Here is a 19,166-nt window from a genome sequence, read left to right as displayed (position 1 = left end):
CTCCTCTCTCTCTGCCTGTCTCTCTACCTACTTGTGATCTCTATCTGTCAAATGAATAAATAAAAAAATCTTAAAAAAAAAAAAAGAACTGACCAACAAATTCAGTAAAGTTGTAGGATACAAAATCAATACACAAAAACCAGTCACTGTTGTTTACACTAATAATGAAGTATAAGAAAGAAAAATTATGAAAAAATCCCATTTATAAGTGCATCAAAAAGAATAAAATACCTAGGAATATATTTAATGAATAAAGTGAAAGACTTATACATTGAAAACTGTATGACATTAATGAAATAAATTGAAGAAGATACAAATAGATGGATAGATATTTCATGGTTTGGATTCCATGGATTGGAAAAATTAATACTGTTAAAATGTCCACACTAGCCATTGTATAGATTCAGTGCAATCCCAATCAAACTTTCAATAGCATTTTTCACAGAAACAGAACAATCCTAAAATTTGCATTGAACTGCAAAAGATTCCAAATAGTCAAAGCAAATCTTGAGAAAAAAGAACAAAGGTGGAAATATCATGTTCCCTGATTCAAAATTATATTACAAAATTACAGTAATCAAAGCAATATGGTATTGGCATAAAACCGACACACAGTTCAATGGAATGAAATATAGATCCCCAAAATAAACCCATAAATACCCGGTCAATTAATTTATGATGAGAGATAAGAATAAAACTGGAGAAGCGATAGTCTCTTCAATAAATGGTGTTGGGAAAATTGGACAGCCGTATGCAGAAGAATGAAACCCAACCACTATCTAACACCATACACAAAAATTAACTGAAAATGGATTAAAGACGCGAAGTTAAGACCTGAACCATAACACTTTAAGGAGAAAACATAGGCAATACGCTCCTTAACATAGGTTTTGATGATTTTTTTTTAAATTCTGACACCAAAAGTGTTTAAGTGGGACTACCTCAAACTAACAAACTTCTGCACAGCAAAGGAAAACATAAACAAAATGAAAAGGCAACCTCTTGAATGGGAGAAAATATTTGGAAATCATATCTGATAAGGGCTAATATTCAAAATACACAAAGAACTCATACAACTTAACACAAACCAATCTGATTAAAAATTAGGCAGAGGACCTGAATAGGCCTTTTTCCAAAGAAGATATGCAGATGTCCAATAGGTACATTAAAACATGCTCAACATCATTAATCATCAGGGAAATATAAATCAAAACCAAAATGAGATATCACCTCATAGCCAATAGAATGTCCACTATCAAAAAGACAAGAAATAAGGGTTGGTGAGGATATGAAGAAAAAGGTACCCCTATGTACTGCTGGTGTGAGTTTAAATTGGTACAACCACTATGGACAACAGTATGGAAGTTCCTCAAAAGATTAAAAAGAGAACTACCACATGATCCAACAATCCCACTTCTGGATATATATCCAAAGGAAACAAAAACACTATTTTGAAAAGATCTATGTGCCCCTACATTCAATTCAGCATTATTTAGCATAGCTGAGATGTGGAAACAATCTACATGTCTATTGATAGATGAGTAGACAAAGAAATTTCGGTGTATATATACACAATAGAATACTATTCATCTATTTAAAAAAGTGAAATCTTGCCATTTGTGACAACATGGATGGACCTTGAGAGCATTATGCTAAATGAAAGAAGTCAGAGAGAAAAAGACAAATACCGTATGATCTCATGTGTGGAAACTAAGCAAAACCAAACCAAGCTCATAGATACAGAGAACAGAATGGTGGTTTCATGAGGTGGGGGGGGAGGGGATGGGCAGGAGAGGAAAATTGTGTGAACTGTTTTTCTTTGTCTAGATTAAATAAATTGAATAAAAAATTTAAAAAGTTCATACATTGAGATGTTACCTCATGAATATTAGGGCGGCTACTATCAAAAATACAGAAAATAACAAGTGTTGGCAAGAACGTGGAGAAATTGGAACCTTTGTGCACTATTGGTGGGAATGTGAAATGATGGAATTCTATCCTGTCTAATGTTCTATTCATCTATTTCTACAGTAATCATGATGTTTTATTTACCATAACCCTATAGCATGTTTTGGTGTTTGTTAGGGAAAATCTTCCTCTCTCTGTTCGTTCTTTTTCATCAGTCATTTTTATTCCTACTTTTCAGCTATTCTTTTGGAATCAATTTGTCAGTATCTAGGACTGCACTGCCATTTAGATTAACTTTGGAATAAATTCTCATATATACAGTATTGATTCTTCCCATTCAGAAAACAATACTTACTTCCATTTACTTAGTTCTGTTTTATGGCTTTTAGTGTTTTTTAGTCTGCTTTACAGGTTTCTTGCATTTCCTGAAAGATTTATTTCTGGGTATTTAAGAGTCATGTTTTATTCATGTAAACAGAAATTTAAAAATAGCATTCTAAAATATATTATTACTTGTAAAGTCCACTTTATTTTGTTTGTTGACCTTGTTTAGACCTTATTGCTGAATTATCTGGTTAGTTATAGTAGTTCATGAGTTGATTCTCTTAGACTATTTGTGTCTAAAAACATGTGACTGACAATCACATTTTGGTTGTATTATCCCATAATTATAAATTTTTCTTGTGTATTTGCATTTACAAGAATCTGTAGAACAAATATTAATAGTAGCAATGAAAGAGGCATCTGTGTCTCATTCCTAAGTCGATATTGCTTTTGTCTCAATAGTCTAAGATGGCTCACCACCATAACTAAATTCTTGCCAGTAATATCAAGGAAAGGAGAAGGAGAGGGCATATGCCTTCCTTTTAAAGTCCCAAAACACAGTGGGACAAAAACCTGAAAATAAACAAACATAAAAGAAAAGGACAGGGGCGCCTGGGTGGCTCAGTGGGTTAAGCCGCTGCCTTTGGCTCAGGTCATGATCTCAGGGTCCTGGGATCGAGTCCCGCATCAGGCTCTCTGCTCAGCAGGGAGCCTGCTTCCCTCTCTCTCTCTCTCTCTCTGCCTGCCTCTCCATCTACTTGTGATCTCTCTCTCTAAAAAAAATTAAAAAAAAAAAAAAAAAGAAATAAAAGGACAGCTTCACTTTGCTTGTATCAGCCTATCACCCAGGCTGGTGTGGCTCAATACAGAGAGGGAACTCCAAGTTTCGACAATTCCTTCCCCTCCCTGGAGAAGAAAGAGTAAGGTGAGCAACCAGCTTCCCCAGACTTCTGATGCACTGCATGAAGGACCTGCTGCAATTTCATCTCACCCAGAGACTGGCTCAACTGAGATGTTCAGAGATGGCTTGGAACCAGGAAGAAGAGCTAGGGGTACCAGTGTCAGCCATGCAAGCAGGAGCAACCTCAGTTCACAGTGGCCTGTCCTGCAGAGGACCTCATCAGTTTTTGCTGCTGAGGAAACCAATGACCAGGATAGCCCTCTTGCCTCCCTGAAGATTTAACCACTGCATTTCTCCTGCACAAATTTTCACAGTACTTTAAAAAGGTCATACCACATGATCAGGTGGGATCTATCCTTGGGATGCAAGGTTGGGTCAACATATGAAGATCAATAAATGTGACATACTACATTAAATGAATGAAGGACAAAAATCATACAATCATCCCAGTAGATGCAGAAGAAGCATTTAACAAAATTCAACATCCTGTCATGATAAAAATTCTCAACAAAGTGGGTATAGAAGGAACATACCTCAACATAATAAAGGTCCTATATGACAAGCCCATAGCTAAAATCATACTCAACAATGGAAGGCTGAAAGCTTTCCCTCTAAGATTGGTAACAAGACAAGGATGCCACTGTCACCACTCCTATTCAACACAGTACTGGAAGTCTTAGCTAGACCAATTAAGGAACAAAAAGAAATAAAAGACATCCAAATCAGAAAGGAAGAAGTAAAAAAGTCTTGATTTGCCCATGACATGATATTATATATAGAAAATTCTAAAGACTCCACCAAAACATCATCAAAACTAACCAACAAATTCAGTACGTTGTAGGATACGAAATCAACATTTAAAAATTAGTTGTGTTTCTATACACTAACAACAAAACATTGATTAAAAAATAAAGAAAATAGAGGCGCCTGGGTGGCTCAGTGGGTTAAAGCCTTTGCCTTTGGCTTCGGTCATGGTCTTGGGGTCCTGGGACTGAGCCCCACGTCGGGCTCTCTACTCAGTAGGGAGCTTTCTTCCCCCGTCTCTCTCTGCCTGCCTCTCTGCCTACTTGTGATCTCTGTTAGATAAATAAATAAAATCTTTAAAAAAAAATAAAGAAAATAATCCCATCTCCAATAGCAGCCCCAAACAATAAAATCTAAGTAATAAATTTAACCTAGAAAGTGAAATATCTATACACTGAAAACTATCAGACATTGATGAAAGAAACTGAAGAAAATGTGAATAAATGGAAAGATAACCCATACTCATGGATATGAAGAATTAATATTGTTAAAATGGCCATACTACCCAAAGCCATCTTTAGAGTCAATGGCATCCTTATCGAAATCCCAATAGCATTTTTTCACAAATTAAAAAAAAATCTCAAAATTTATATGGAACTACAAAAGACTGAATAGTCAGAGCAATCTTGAGAAAGAACAAAACTTGAGGCATCATACTTCCCAATTTTAAACTTTATACAACTAAATAACAAAAATCCAAACAATCCAATTTAAAATGGGCAAAGGATCAGAATAAGCATTTTGCCAAAGAATGCATACAAATGGCCAACAAGTACATAAAAAGGTACTCAGTCCCAACAACCATTAGGAAAACGCAAACCAAAATCACAATGAGGTATCACTTCACACCTGTTAGAATGGCTATTACCAAATAGGTAAGAGATAACAAATGTTGGCAAGGATGGAACCAAAAGGGAATCCTCTGCATGCTTGGTGGGAATGTAAATCGGTACAGCCATTATGGAAAAAAATATAGAGGTCCTTAAAAAATTAGAACTACCATATATGTAGTAAGTTCACTTCTGGGAATATAGCCAAAGAAAATGAAAACAGGATCTGAAAGAAACATCTGCCTTCTCATATTCACTGCAGCATTCTTCACAATAGCCAAGACATGAAAACAACCTCAGGGTTCAGGGTCCATTGATGGATGGATGAATAGATGAAAGAAAACATTATATATGTATGTATGTATGTATGTATGTATGTGTGTGTGTATATCATATATATATTTTCTTTCATTCATATATTTCATATATATTTTTTCTTCCATCTATAATACTCCATTGCATATGCATATGCAATGGAATACTATAGAGCCATAAAAAGGAGGAAATCTTGCCATCTGTGACAACATGAATGGATCTTGAGAGCACTATACTGAGTGAAATTAGTCAGACAGAGAAATACAAATACCATATGATGCTTCTTACCTGTGCAATCTAAAAAAGCTGAATTCATAGACACAGAAGAGTTGAACAGCAGATTCCAGGGGCTGAGGGGTGGAGGAAGGAGACACTGGTCAAAGGGTACAGACCACCAGTTGTAAGAAAAATAAATTCCAGGGTGTAATGTACAGCATAGTGACTACAGTTAACAAAACTGTATTGTATACTTGAAAGTTGCTATAAGAGTAGATATTAAATTTCTTTACCATAAGAACAACAACAACAACAAAATGGTAATTATGTGAGGTGTGATGGTTGTGTTAACTAACTTTATTATGGTAAACATGTCACAATATAAGCATATACCACATCATCACACTGTACACCTTAAATTATACAGTGTGATATGTCAATTCTATCTCATTTAAGTTGGGAAAAGAGAACAGAAAAAATCATAATTAAGAGAGTAGATCAGTGCCTAAGTATTAACAAACTGTACATATAAAAATAAAATTATAGTGCTCCACAAATGTTCTCATTAAAGAAGCAAGAAATTTATATGCCCAAAACATCTTACTAAATCTTTCCAAAGCAAGCACATATTGGTAATTAAATGATTTAAGCTTCCAGCTAAATGTTGTTCTTTGGCTGATATTTATTTCAGAGCTAACAAAAACCACTGAGAAGCTAGAATCTGGCATGACTCACACATATAAGCACATTAACAAGCCTGTATCAGGGCTCAATCAAACTGAGCAAATACTTCTAGGAATTTCCCTCGTGTGTTTTATTCAGTTACTAGGAGGATTTAAAGTCTCAGCTCCGCCACATACACCCAGCCCACATGCTCAAAGCGCTTGATTTCACCCCCGGGCAAAATTCCATATTCAAGACTAGATCTAGAACAGATGGTCACTCCACCTCTTCTCTAATCTGGTTGTGCCCTGTGAAAAATGCATAGACTAAAGGGAACACAGATTCCACAACAGGGCCAGAACAAACATTATTGCTATTAATACTAGTAATAATATTTATTAAGTACTTCTGTTTACATGATACCCTAATAAGCTCTGTACAGAATGAGTCCTGGTGATCACAATGTTCCATGTAGGAACTGTGCACATTCTTTATGTTCTTTAAGGAATGTGCCCAGCTCTTGCCTTCACAGAGTTTTCAATCTAATCAGTGATTATGTGTCTAGTACCATTCTTTTTTTTGTTTTTTAATTTTATTTATTTATTCAACAGAGAAAGAGAGAGATCACAAGTAGGCAGAGAAGCAGGCAGAGAGAGAGAGAGGGAAGCAGGCTCCCCACTGCACAGAGAGCCCTACGTGGGGCTCAATCCCAGGACCCCGAGATCACGACCTGAGCCGAAGGCAGAGGCTCTAACCCACTGAGCCACCCAGGCACCCCTGTCTAGTACCATTCTTGAGCCAGATATAAAATCATTAAATTTCAATTTTACTTATTAAATAAATATTAAATTTATATTTATATAAATATGAAATTTATATTAAATATGAAATTTATTTATTAAAATAAAATCCTTGAGAACTGAATGAGTCTTATTAACATGCCAGTGCCAGTGCTTTGGGGATAATGAATGACAACGTGTTCAGTGGGAAGGAGAATGTGTGCGAAGGCAGGAATGAACACAGTATGGGGGAAAGTTGGAGAGTAGTGGGAAGATTAGATTCTAGGCACGATGGTGTCAAACTGTGAAAGGTGTTAAATATTCCAAAAGCTGAGCTCTAGCACAGTAAAGATTTAGGAAGTCACTGACGGTATATAGCCTCAGATAGTGGCTCCTCGGCATTTCCACACGGCCTAGGAAGTGTGGGATGGTAGTCATCTCATTCCTCAGAGCCAAATGTCCAGTCTTTGCCAATGTTTCTGGTTTGCCATTAGTTGCTGGTTGCCCTTTATTAGAAAAATGGATTAAGCAGCAGAAATAGTGCCAGTATCAACTACATACTGGCTCTAAATCACAGTGAAGAAAAACAAATTTCAAATTACCATTAGGCTTTGACTAAACACCAACTCATATATAGATTCAGTTGATAAAAACAATTGAAGGAAGTGTTTTAAAAACTGTATTATGCATAATAATCACTTAACTTGTTAAATTCAGCTTATTGGGCCCCACCCTCACCAAGACTTTGATGCAATAAATTTAGGGCCCTAAATTATGCATCTTATTCAAAGGCAATAAAATCAGTTGATTCTAAGATAGGTACTCCAATACCAAATGGAAACTAAATGGAAAGTTTCTGAAAGAGTACTAAAAATGGCTTATCGATCTCTTTTATTTTTTCCTATTATATAATCTTTAATATGTTACTCAAATTACAATGACATGAAACCACAGCACTTCTCAATTTATCTATTGAGACATTTATACTCTACATCATTGTTGGTGAAAAATACGAAGGATTAGTATGTCACTCTTCAACAATTAGAAATTAATCATTAAATATCATTCAAATCCTTGGACAAAAATGAAAACCTTGCTTTTTAAAGGATAATTTTTGCCAAATTATTTTCTGTGATGAAGTATACCCATTATATTATCATGAAGGTCATGAAACTTCATCGTCTATAATAATCAGATATGTAATTATAAAATTCATTTTTCTATTTTTAAAACTTTTGGTTATCAATTCTTTTTAAGAAGGACACATTCTGGGGCACCTGGGTGGCTCAGTCGTTAAGCATCTGCCTTTGGTTCAGGTCATGATCCCGGGGTCGTGGGATCAAGCCCTGCATTGGGCTCTCTGCTCAGCAGGAAGCCTGCTTCTTTCTTTCCCTCTCCCCCTGTTTTTGTTTCTTCTCTAACTTTGTGTCTCTCTCTGTCAGATAAATAAATAAAATCTTAAAAAATAAATAAAAAATCAAAAGGACACATTCAGAGAATATTTCAGAAAAAAACAATAATTGGCATTTAAATAAATCTTATAATTATGTATTTCATATTTTATATCTTGGCTAAAACTGTAACAAACAAAACACTAATCTGAATAGAAAACAAAGAACAAAGGCTTATGAAGCTAAAAGTCATAATAAAAATGGTTTTACATCACGAGTAATGACAATATTCAATGAGAGTGCTATCAGAAATTAAAGAGTGAGACTATTCAACAAGTATTTGGAAGAAACAACATCTTTAAATCTGAAAAAGGTAAATTACGTTCACTAAAATTAATACTCTGCAATTATTTGGGTTCCTCTGAGGCAAGGTTTATTGGTTTGGCTTTATATCCATCGAAACCTTTGTTAAAAGAGATAAAACAGAAAAAATGTTTTATTCCATTCATTTTGTAGATATTTTTAAAATGAGAAAATTCCCAAGGTATCTATAATTTCCAAAGAAACAAAGTAAGGGATTTGTTCTAAATGGGGTACTACTAACATGGCATAAAATGTCATAAGCTCCTATTTTTAGAGGAATGAAGAATATGACATTATACATAAGATCCAGTTATCTGCCATCTTATATTCAATCTATAAGCTCAGGAATGTTATTTCTTATAAATAAGATCAATACCTATGGAGGTAAGTGGATTTAAAAATACTCTATGTTGAGCAGAGAAGTCTCTACTGGGGGCTTAGGAGATGCCAAACTACCTACCAATCTAGAGAGAGAAACCAGAAAAAAAACTGATTTGATAACACTAATATATTAATATATATAAAATAATATATTTTAGAATATGCACATACACACATATATATATGTGGCAAATTTAATTGAGTGATTCAAATAACGGGGTTTATTCGGGAAAGGAGACAGTAAGTAGTGATGTTATGTGATTCTGTAGTTTAAAATTTCACTTTATAAAAATTCCATGGATTGAAAATATTTCATATATTGAAATAAATTTCTACTGCTGTGTTATGTCAGTTTCTTTCAATTTTAATTCCAGCATAGTTAACATACAGTGTCATATTAGTTTCAGGCCTATAATATAGTGATTCAACAATTCTATATATTACTGAATGCTTATCATAAGGGTACTCTTAATCCCCTTGTCCTATTTCATCCATCCTCCCACCCACTTCCCCTCTGGTAACCATCTGCTTGTTCTCTACAGTTAAAAATCTGTTTTTTGGTATGTCTCTTTTTCTCTCTGTTCACTTGTTTTGTTTCTTAAATTACTCATGTGAATGAAATCATATGGTATTTGTCTTCCTTTGATGGACTTCGCTTAGCATTATACTCTATATCCATCCATGTTGTTGCAAATGTCACTATCTCATTCGTTTTTGTGGCTCAGTAACAGTCCATTGTATAAATATGTGCTACATCTTCTTTGTCTATTCATCCACTGATGGACACTTGGGCTGCTTCCATGATTTGGCTATTATAAATATGGTTGCAATAAACATAGGGGTACATAGATCTTTGCAAATTAGTATTTTCATATTTTTGGGTAAATACCCAGTTGTAAGACTGCTGGATTATAGGGTAGTTCTATTTTTAATTTTTTGTGGAACCACCATACTGTCTTCCACAATGGTTACACTGGTTTGCATTCCCACCCAAACTGCAAAACGGTTCCTTTTCTCCACATCCTCGCCAACACTTGTTGTGTTTTTGATTTCAGCCATTCTGACAGGTGTGAGATGACGCTGCATTGTGGTTTTGATTTGCATCTTCCTGATGATTAGTGATGATGAGACATCTTTTCATGTGCCTTCTGGCCATCTGTATGTCTTCTTTGGAGAAATGTCTGTTCATGTCTCATGCTCATTTTTTAATTGGGTTATTTGTTTTGGGGGTGTTGAGTTTTATAAGTTCTTTATATATTTTGGATATGAACCCTTTATCAGATATCATTTGCAAATATCTTCCCCATTCTAATGGTTGTCTTTTAGTTTTGTTGATTCTTTTGCTGTGCAGAAACTTATTTTGATGTAGTCCCAACAGTTTATTTTTGCTTTTGCTTCAGGAAACATATCTAGAAAAACACTGCTATGGCTGATACCAGAGAAATTACTGCCTATGTTGTCTTCTAGGATTTCTATGGTTTTAGGTCTCACCTTTAGGTCCTTAATCCATTTTTAGTTTGTTTTTGTGCATGGTGTAAGAAAGTGGTCACCCAGTTACATTCTTCTGCATGTAGTTGTACAATTTTCCCCACACCATTTCTTGAAGGGACTGGCTTTTTCCATTGCATATTCTTGCCTCCTTTTTCAAAGATTAATTAACCATGTAATTGCAGGTTTATTTCTGTGCTTTCCTTGCTGTTTCACTGATCTATGTGTCTATTTTTGTGCCAGTAGCATACTGTTTTGATTACTACAGCTTTGTGGTATATGATATGCCAGTTCTTAGTCATGCATGCCATCAAGTAGCACAAGTAACTCAATCTCATCAAAGATTGCTAACAAACAAAACAAAACAGAACACTGATTTCAGGAGAAAAGAGAGAAGGTAAAGAGAGACTTTCCCGCCATAATCACATTGTTTTGGTGCTTATTTTGAAAGGCCAAAGAACTACATTAAAATTTCATATTTCTAATGGAAATATAGTTTGATTAATTAGTGATCATGACCACATGCGGACTATTCTGCAAGGTACCTGTGGAGGTGGAGATTGATAAAACACTGTCCTTCACTTTAAGAAACTCATCATCTACCTGGCGGTAAGAGATCCATTCGCTAGCTATAATATGAGACGGGATAAAAGGCACCAAAAAGAGGTATCAACAACTCACGGTGTGACTAAAGGAGCAGAGCAAGCACCAGATTCCTGGTCCATAGTGCCTAATAACTCTGAAACCAGAGCTGTTCCTCCTTGATTTTCCCAGAAGAGTTAAGGGAGGAATACTGTCTGAGTATTGGGGCAAAAGCACATTCCAGATGCCGAAAATGCTCCTTAGAAGGACTTTAGAACAAACCACTTGGCTCTGCCCTTCCCCCGCATCGTGGTTCCTTGTGTAGTCAATGACAGACTCTCTGGGCTTCCTCATCTGTCAGATAATTTCTAGACAGTAAGTACAGCCTTTGCAGGCACTTTGATTTGTCTTCCTTTTGTTCTGCTAAGTCATTTACCATTTCTCTATCCATTCCATGTCTAATAGGCTATGGACTGGGGTTCAGATGTCTCTGAGCTTCAGTAAATCTGGGGCAAGTTTCTGGTTGTTCTTGCTGGATTTTCAAAAGAATAGAGTATATAAATGACTTAAGTTTTTCATCTTAAAACCTGTCTTGATTACAAGATTATTATGATTCATAACTGAATTGATATTAGGAATATTAAAAATAGGGTGGAAAAATTTAAACTCAAACTGTAAAACCAGACCTTTTCTAGATAAATTTTGAACACTGTGGCAAGTAGGGTAGGAGAAGATGCTTTGTGGTTTCAAAAAGCAGAAACTTCAAAGTGTTCCTACATCATCTCAAGGAGGTCACCATTTTCCTGAAATACAGTACAGTTAGTAAACTACAAGTAATTCAAACCTTTACAAAGATGGTGAACTCTTCCACTTTCTCATTGGCTAACAACAACTTCTTCTGTGCACCTTCCAGGGCCTGCTCACTTTGCAGTGCTAATCCTTGAAGATGCTTAGACGCCGCCGTTTCAATCTCTGCCATTGCAGTTTCGGTCTCGCTTATTTTTGATACTAGGACACTAAGCTTGACATCCTGCAGAAGACCAGTGATCACAGAATAGAAAATCATTCACAAACATATTGAGAAGAGTTAGGTATACATGTCAGGTAAAAAAATGGTTTCATGATTCTCTTTCTGTATGTATTTATTTTCATTTGGTTAAAATGGATGGTTGTTTTCATTTATTTTCAATAAAATATCCTGTGCACATATTCTCATATATTTATCATCAAAGTTATTTATATTTCTAAAAATTACAAAGATATCATTAAAAACATGGAAGCTATTTTAGACCAAAAGATCTCACAAATCAAATAGAAATATTTAGTTAGTTTATAAGGTTAGGTGGGTCCAAAAATTTATAGCCACTTAGGCCAGTTCTTAACAATAGTGTTCATTTAAACACATTATCAAGACACAAAATCTGTTTCTCTAATACAGCACTACCTTTAGTATTAAACAAATTCTGTTTCCTGTAGAGATAGAAATGTACTTTGCAATTATCTGAAATAATTAAGTTGCTCATAATAGTTTTGGGGAGAAAAAAAATGAGGACTTTAAAAATTAAAAAGATACGATAACATGCCATTTCTAAAGCTAACACATCCAAAAAGTATACCTTTTTTTCTAATTCCTCTTTAGTTTTTTGATACATCTGTTCATACTGTGACTTCTCTTTCACAGCAACACTGAGTCTCTGCTTTAGTGAATCAATTGATACCTTCTTGTTGGAACATTCTTCAGTTAGTGTCTTCACCTACAGCAAAAGCGTAAAGGTAACTATTATCGGTTAAGGCATCCTAGTCATAAACTCCATTTTTTTAAACAGAAACCAAATGAATTCATGAATAAGTCTAATTTCTTTATTCTCTCATAAATGATATCAAATTTAAATAAATAAAAGTTTAAAAATACATGATATAAAATTCAAGTATAAGGTTTGTAGCACTCATATCACAAATGAGATGAAAACCCTTAAATCATTAAAAAATGAAAAATGCACAAAAAGGTATGAATGCTGGTATGTGTGGTCTGCCTAATAATACAGTACTAATTTTAACTATGTTTCCTTTCATTACCAACCTAAACTTCCGTAAATAGGGGATGGTTGTCTCTGATTCTTAAGCAAGCTGAGTCATGGGTAACTTTCAGTTATAACCATATAGCATGTACTTTTTAGGATAAAATTAAATAAGTGCTGCAACATACTAATTACACATTTGAAAGAAGAAATAGTTTCTCTTTATTCACTTAATGCCACTAAAGATATGTAATTACTTAGAAAAAGATTCTAAGACCATATCTGGAATGATATCTGGAATAAAAGTTTGAAAATCAGCAGTATTTAAATGATAACACTGAAAAAAAAAACCCTATAGGAAGTAATTATAACATACGTGGATGTGTGGAGGAGAAGAAAGAAAGAAAATCCATGTACATTTGTCTTGCTCATGTAAAATTTTCTCTCTTAAATCAACTTGAGCTAACAGATACTTACATTTTTATTTCCAACAAGGAAAGTAAGGGAGACGCTCTCTCTGGAGTGGATAACATTTAGTGAATGCCAAAGCACAAGCTGCTTTATGAGTTGTGCAAATAGCACCTTACAAACAAAACAAAACAAAACAAAAAACCCAAAAATCTCCTAGTCAGCAAATTGCTGATTTCCACTTTAGGGTCAGATATGCAACTGTGTTAAATACAACTCTCTTTCTAAGTACACTGAATTAAGTGTACAGAAGTAAAAAGTACACTTAAAAAATTTTGGTGAGTACATTTTTTAAAGAACTTCTGGTAGTTGATTATCACCTTTTTCATTTAAAAATACATGCTTCGTTCAATCATTATAAATGTTAGCAAACTAAATAAAGCAAATAAATAATTCTAAATTGTATAAAGAAACATCGAAGGTTTTTAAATTCAAAATTGATTATCTTCTCATGATATGTTCACAAATATAAAGGGAATGTGTGGCTATGTTATGTATGAGATTTGAGTCTTGAATTTTAAAACAATGTACTTTCAGAGCAAGTAACGTAATTATGTAACAGTATACATATTTTATGAATATTTTCTATAAATTTATTAAGACTGATACTCAAGAGTATCAATAAATAAGAGGGCAGTGATTTTTTTTCAACGTCAGAGAACATAAAAGCTGATACCTTTTTTTCAAGATTTTCTAACATTTCATTAATACTCTCATTACTTTCCAGATTTACTTTCTGTCGAAATTTCAAGTCCTCTATCAAATGTCTCTTCATGGTTATATCCCTCTCCATTCGGGACATCCTTGAAAGGGAAAAAAGATGTTTTATCAAGATGATAGAAAATACTTTAACAGTGATTATATGATTATATGATAATCTTACATACTATCCAGTGTTATACCTCCTGTTAATTTTTAAATGCTATCTGATATTAATTGCAAATAAGATAATTACATGAGAAGAAATATTGCACTATTAATACTTTGAGTTTTTATAAAATTTATAATTCAGTTGTTACTGGTAATTATAGTATTATATATACATTAAGACATAAAAAATAGGATAACTGAGAAAGATTGACAAAATTTATGAAAAATTAAAATCATTATATCTAAATTATATTCTTGCATTGATATCAAAAATCAAACTGAAATTTGGAGATCATGAACAAGCCTAACACTGACAGGAAACAATTCTATACAATAATAAACAAATATAAAATCTCATGCCGTCATACAGAAACACAATAACCTTGGGCATGGTATCTTCTAACTTAATATCATTTATGACTGAACTGACCTATCAGTGCAGCTTCACAGATAACCTGTGTGAAACGGCAGCTGCAATGACGACTACTACTGGTCCTATGGAATAGTAACAGGCAACATCTGCAGTGTATCTGCTGTGTGCCAAGCTCTGTTACAAGTGCTCTGCACACAGTCATTCAAGCCTCACAAGAATTTTATGAGTGAATGTTATTAAACTGTAATACGGAGCTAGCAGGTCAAGGAGCCAGGATTCAAAGAATATGTCTCTAGAGCCTTCACTCTTAAATAGTAAACAAGACTGCTTCTGAGGCTCATAAATAAACCCGGAGATATTTTGTTTAAAAAATTAATCAATCTTTTAGTCTAGTAGTTTCATCTATTAGTATCACTTCTAAGTTATCTTCACTTAAATGTGGTATACATGTATGTACAGTAGATAGATATATTTCTCAAACTATCAACAACAGACTGGAATTCTATCTAAACATGTAATCACCCCTAAGCTGTAATAATATATCTATAAAAGATATAGAAAGGAAATCATTTTGATTCAGTGAGATAGAACATTTCAAACCCCTTTCTGCTAATAAACACATGAAGTACAAACTTTTATAATCTTCCTTTTAGAGACAAGTGAAACTTCCCTTTTTCTCCACCTTAGCTCTATAAGCTTAGGCATTAAATCCAATAAAAGATCAATCTACATATATATTTTTGTCCAAATAATTACCACATTCATAAGTTTTCTGTTTGTAGTCTTTAGGTAATTAATTTATATATATTCAAAATTAAGAATGAAAATCTAACTTTAAATATTCTTACTCTAAATAAAAAATAGTAAATAGCCTGCCATCAACCATGCTTATAGGTAATATTCTTTAAACTTTCTTCTTATTGAGGTTTAAACATGAACTAAGGAAGGAAAAACCTCATTTTGAACTTGCAGTATTATTTCTTGGGGGCAATGTTTAATAGAGTCCACTACCACTAGGTGGCACCAAATACAATGGATAAAAATATCAAGAACATACTTTTCATGCATCTCCTTTATGTGTTCTTCTTTTGCTAGGAGTTCAAATTTCAGAGACTTCACATTTGATGACTGTTTAGTGAGTTCATTAGTCGCATTCTAGATTAAAAATACACATAAAATCAGATACACCTTTCAGTCTTTGGTGGAATGTAGCATACAAATAAATACCATTCTCATGAAGAGTATTAAATTTGCAAAATTATGCTTGTAATTAAGAAGGACATTTTATTATTTTTAAATGCTTTATTTTATATGTTTTAATAGAAGTACTATGGTACACTAAAATTTTTATGTAACATACCAAAACCACAGAAGAATGTCATTGTATAACAACTGTAAAAAGCACATACCCAAAATACACGTATGGGAAAGAAACACGGACTGTTTTATAAAATGTATATGCGCATGTGATTAATTTAGTATTTTAATGGGCTAATAAGATCATTTAAAATGAATGGTGGGTTTACTAAGAACCCAAAACAGACCAAATATGGTCACAAATGCTCTGCAGCTCCTCCCATTAGGAGGTAAGATTCATCTTCCAACCCTTTCAGTCTGTCTGGCCCATGATTTGCTTTGTCCAAAAAAAAAAAAAAAAGTGGCAGAAATGACATTACACAAGTACCAGATCCTGGGCCTCAACCCTTGCAGCTTGCACTTTTGCCCTCTCAGAACACTGCCTGGGATCACCTTGCAGGGAAGACAGAGGAAAGGCTGTGTGGAGAAGTAGGGAGGTACCCAGGCAGTGGGTCTGCAGATCGGCTGTAAGTAAGGCTATCTTGGAACTTCTGGCCCAGATAAATCCTTGAGTTAAAAGAATGCAGCAGGCACAAGAGAGAACGCAAAAGACAGAAGCAAAAGACCTGCCCAGTCCAACCCACTGGATCTTAAGAATTAATAAACTGCTACTGTTTTGAGCTGCTGCATTTTAGGATTTGTATGACAGTGACTGATAGGGAACTTTACTAATACTAAATACTTCCTTACTTCAATTTATTACTACTGCTACTTATTTTTCAAGTTTCTATGTACAAATATCAGTTTTTCAAAGCAGAACAGCTTTGTGGTATTTGCTGACTGCACAGCTGGGGAGCCAGAGGTAGTAAATGGAGTGTCAGGAACCCTAACTTTTAATTTGGACTCAAGTTCCAAGTAAACATGTAATCTGAGATATTACCTAGTTTTTTTTGATACTTAATAGTTTCCTCATCCAAAAGATAGTGTTAACATACATTAATTCATTTGTTGAAATTTTTAAATATTAAATTAATATAAGTAGAATAAAATGTGATAGCTTTAAAAGTATTTGAAACAGTTATTTTGCTAATCTTTCTAGTAATTACAATCATTTGTGTTAGAACTATTCCCAGCTTTGACCATATCATACTAAATGAAATATAAATTTGAAAAGATGAAACCATTAATCACATCGTGTAAATGTGAGTCAAATTCATTAGTCAGACTTCAAAATATCTCAGTGGTACAGCATATCTAAATATAAAATTTGAAATAATTTTTAATTTTTACAATAAATATGGAAATTTTCTTAAAAATTTAAGACTATGTCAAAATGGCAACTGTACTGAATGTGAAAAATTTTGATTTAAGTGGGGACATCTGGGTGGCTCATCAGTTAAGTGCCTGACTCTTGATTTCGGCACAGGTCATGATCACAGGGTTGCAGGATCAAGTCCCATGTCATGCTCTGCAGTAGAGCTTGCTTAAAATTCTTTCTCTCCCTCTCCCTCTGTTTTCCACTTCCTCAATCTCTCACTCTTTCTCTAAATAAGTAAAATACAAGTTAAATTTTTTTTATTGTGTAATGCAATCTAAATTTCTACCATATTTGACATGCATTGGCAGAATAAGATATTCCACACTAGTGAATTTAGCAGATAATTGAAGCTTTTGCTTCTACCATTAATTTTCAATTCTCTCTGGAATGATTGTTCACTCACTTAGAAACAAGAACATCCATACTTACATGAAGCACTATAATAGTGATACTTCAATATAGTGATATTATATTATAAATAGTATCACTGTATTAATTATATATGTTAACTTGCTATAGTAAGTCATCACTATATCATTATATTGTCATGCCTTCTGGAACTATCATGATATAAATGGCTACTGACCCTTACACTCTAATGGTCCCAGACTGCTGTTTTTCTAATTTTGTATTTTTACCTTAACATTTTCATATTTTCTTTTTCTCTCTGTCAATCCCTTGGCCAAAAATTCTTGCTTTTGCCATTCATATTCCTGCCTAAAAACAATTGTCTGCTCCTTTAACATGCCTACTTCTAATCTTTTGAGGTCTTTTCTGCTGAGAAGTTGAACAAATAGACTTATTGGAGCTGTATTTAAAATAAAAGGTAACTGGTGGTAAATGAAGCCTGACAGTATCTTTAGTGGAATAAATTAAGTGAATTTTAAGGTAGTTGTTTGATTCTTTTCTGTTTTTAGACTTAAGGCTGTTATTTTAGGTGACTGAAAATGCTGTAAGTCTGACTTCTGGAGAATTGAGGGATTACTGAATTATAGTAAATAAAACAACACCAACTTGATATATACTTTTACCAGAATCTCTAAATCTCACAGCCATTTCATTTGATCCTTAAAAATCCTTATGAAGTGGGTAGAAAGGTATCCCTGCTTTAGACCTCTGGAGAAATTATTTCCTCAGTCTGGTCCCATAAGAAGTTAGTGCACAAAGAGTGATCAAAACCCAGGGCCTCTAATATTTTCCATTTCTACTATACAATACTTATCTGCAGCATGACCTCAAATCTGGAGTAAAACATTTATTTAAAAAATGTCACAATGGTAACAATCCATCGTGGTTAGAGCTTTCCTGCCTAAGTTTATTAAAGGTGGGTTTTTGTTGTTGTTTGTTTTTAAACTGCAGAGTGTCTGAGTAAAAGCATGGACTCTGAAGTCAGAGGGATTGAGTTCTAATTTCGGTTCTATCTCTTAGTAGCTCAGTTGACCTTGGACAATTAATTTATCCTGTGTCTCTGCTTTCTCAACAGTAAAATAGAGTAATAGATTTTATCTCACAGGACAGAAGTGAGGTTTGTTTTTTTTTTAAAGATTTTTATTTACTTATGAGAGAGAGCGAGTGACCATGAGCACAAGGAGGTGGGGAGGAGCAGAGGGAAAGGGAGAAGCAGATTCCCCACTGAACAGGGAGCCCAACACAGGTCGTGATCCCTGGACCCTGAGATCATGACCTGAGCTGAAGGTAGAGGCTTAATGTCTGAGCCACCCAGCCACCCCTAAAAATGAGGTTTAAACGAGTTAATATTTGCAAAAGACTTAGAACCAGCCTGGCAATAGTTTACCTATAAAGGAACAGTAGTTTAAAAGCTATGATGCTTCATTATTGACTTACTGGAAAACTGGAAAAGAACTTGGTCTACCCCAA

General features: G+C 34.2%; 1 protein-coding gene across 2 annotated transcripts in view; it reads right to left on the bottom strand.

Moving 5' to 3' along the window:
* The window catches only part of LOC111156613 (centlein), a 288,532-nt gene that overhangs the window by 22,554 nt on the left and 246,812 nt on the right, over positions 1-19,166 (bottom strand). For both annotated transcript variants that reach the window (XM_022517606.1, XM_022517607.1), the window contains exons 20-23: positions 15,732-15,829; positions 14,108-14,234; positions 12,562-12,699; positions 11,790-11,975 (exon numbers count right to left, since the gene is read on the bottom strand). In XM_022517606.1, the coding sequence (XP_022373314.1) occupies positions 11,790-11,975; positions 12,562-12,699; positions 14,108-14,234; positions 15,732-15,829 (549 nt within the window). The remainder of the gene's footprint in view (positions 1-11,789; positions 11,976-12,561; positions 12,700-14,107; positions 14,235-15,731; positions 15,830-19,166) is intronic.

This window comes from Enhydra lutris, unplaced genomic scaffold (assembly GCF_002288905.1).
Source record: "Enhydra lutris kenyoni isolate GAN:26980312 unplaced genomic scaffold, ASM228890v2 scaffoldscaffold47, whole genome shotgun sequence".
NCBI classification, from domain to species: Eukaryota; Metazoa; Chordata; class Mammalia; order Carnivora; family Mustelidae; genus Enhydra; species Enhydra lutris.
Note: the sequence above shows the minus strand (reverse complement) of the source record. Positions and strands in the feature narration are given on the sequence as shown.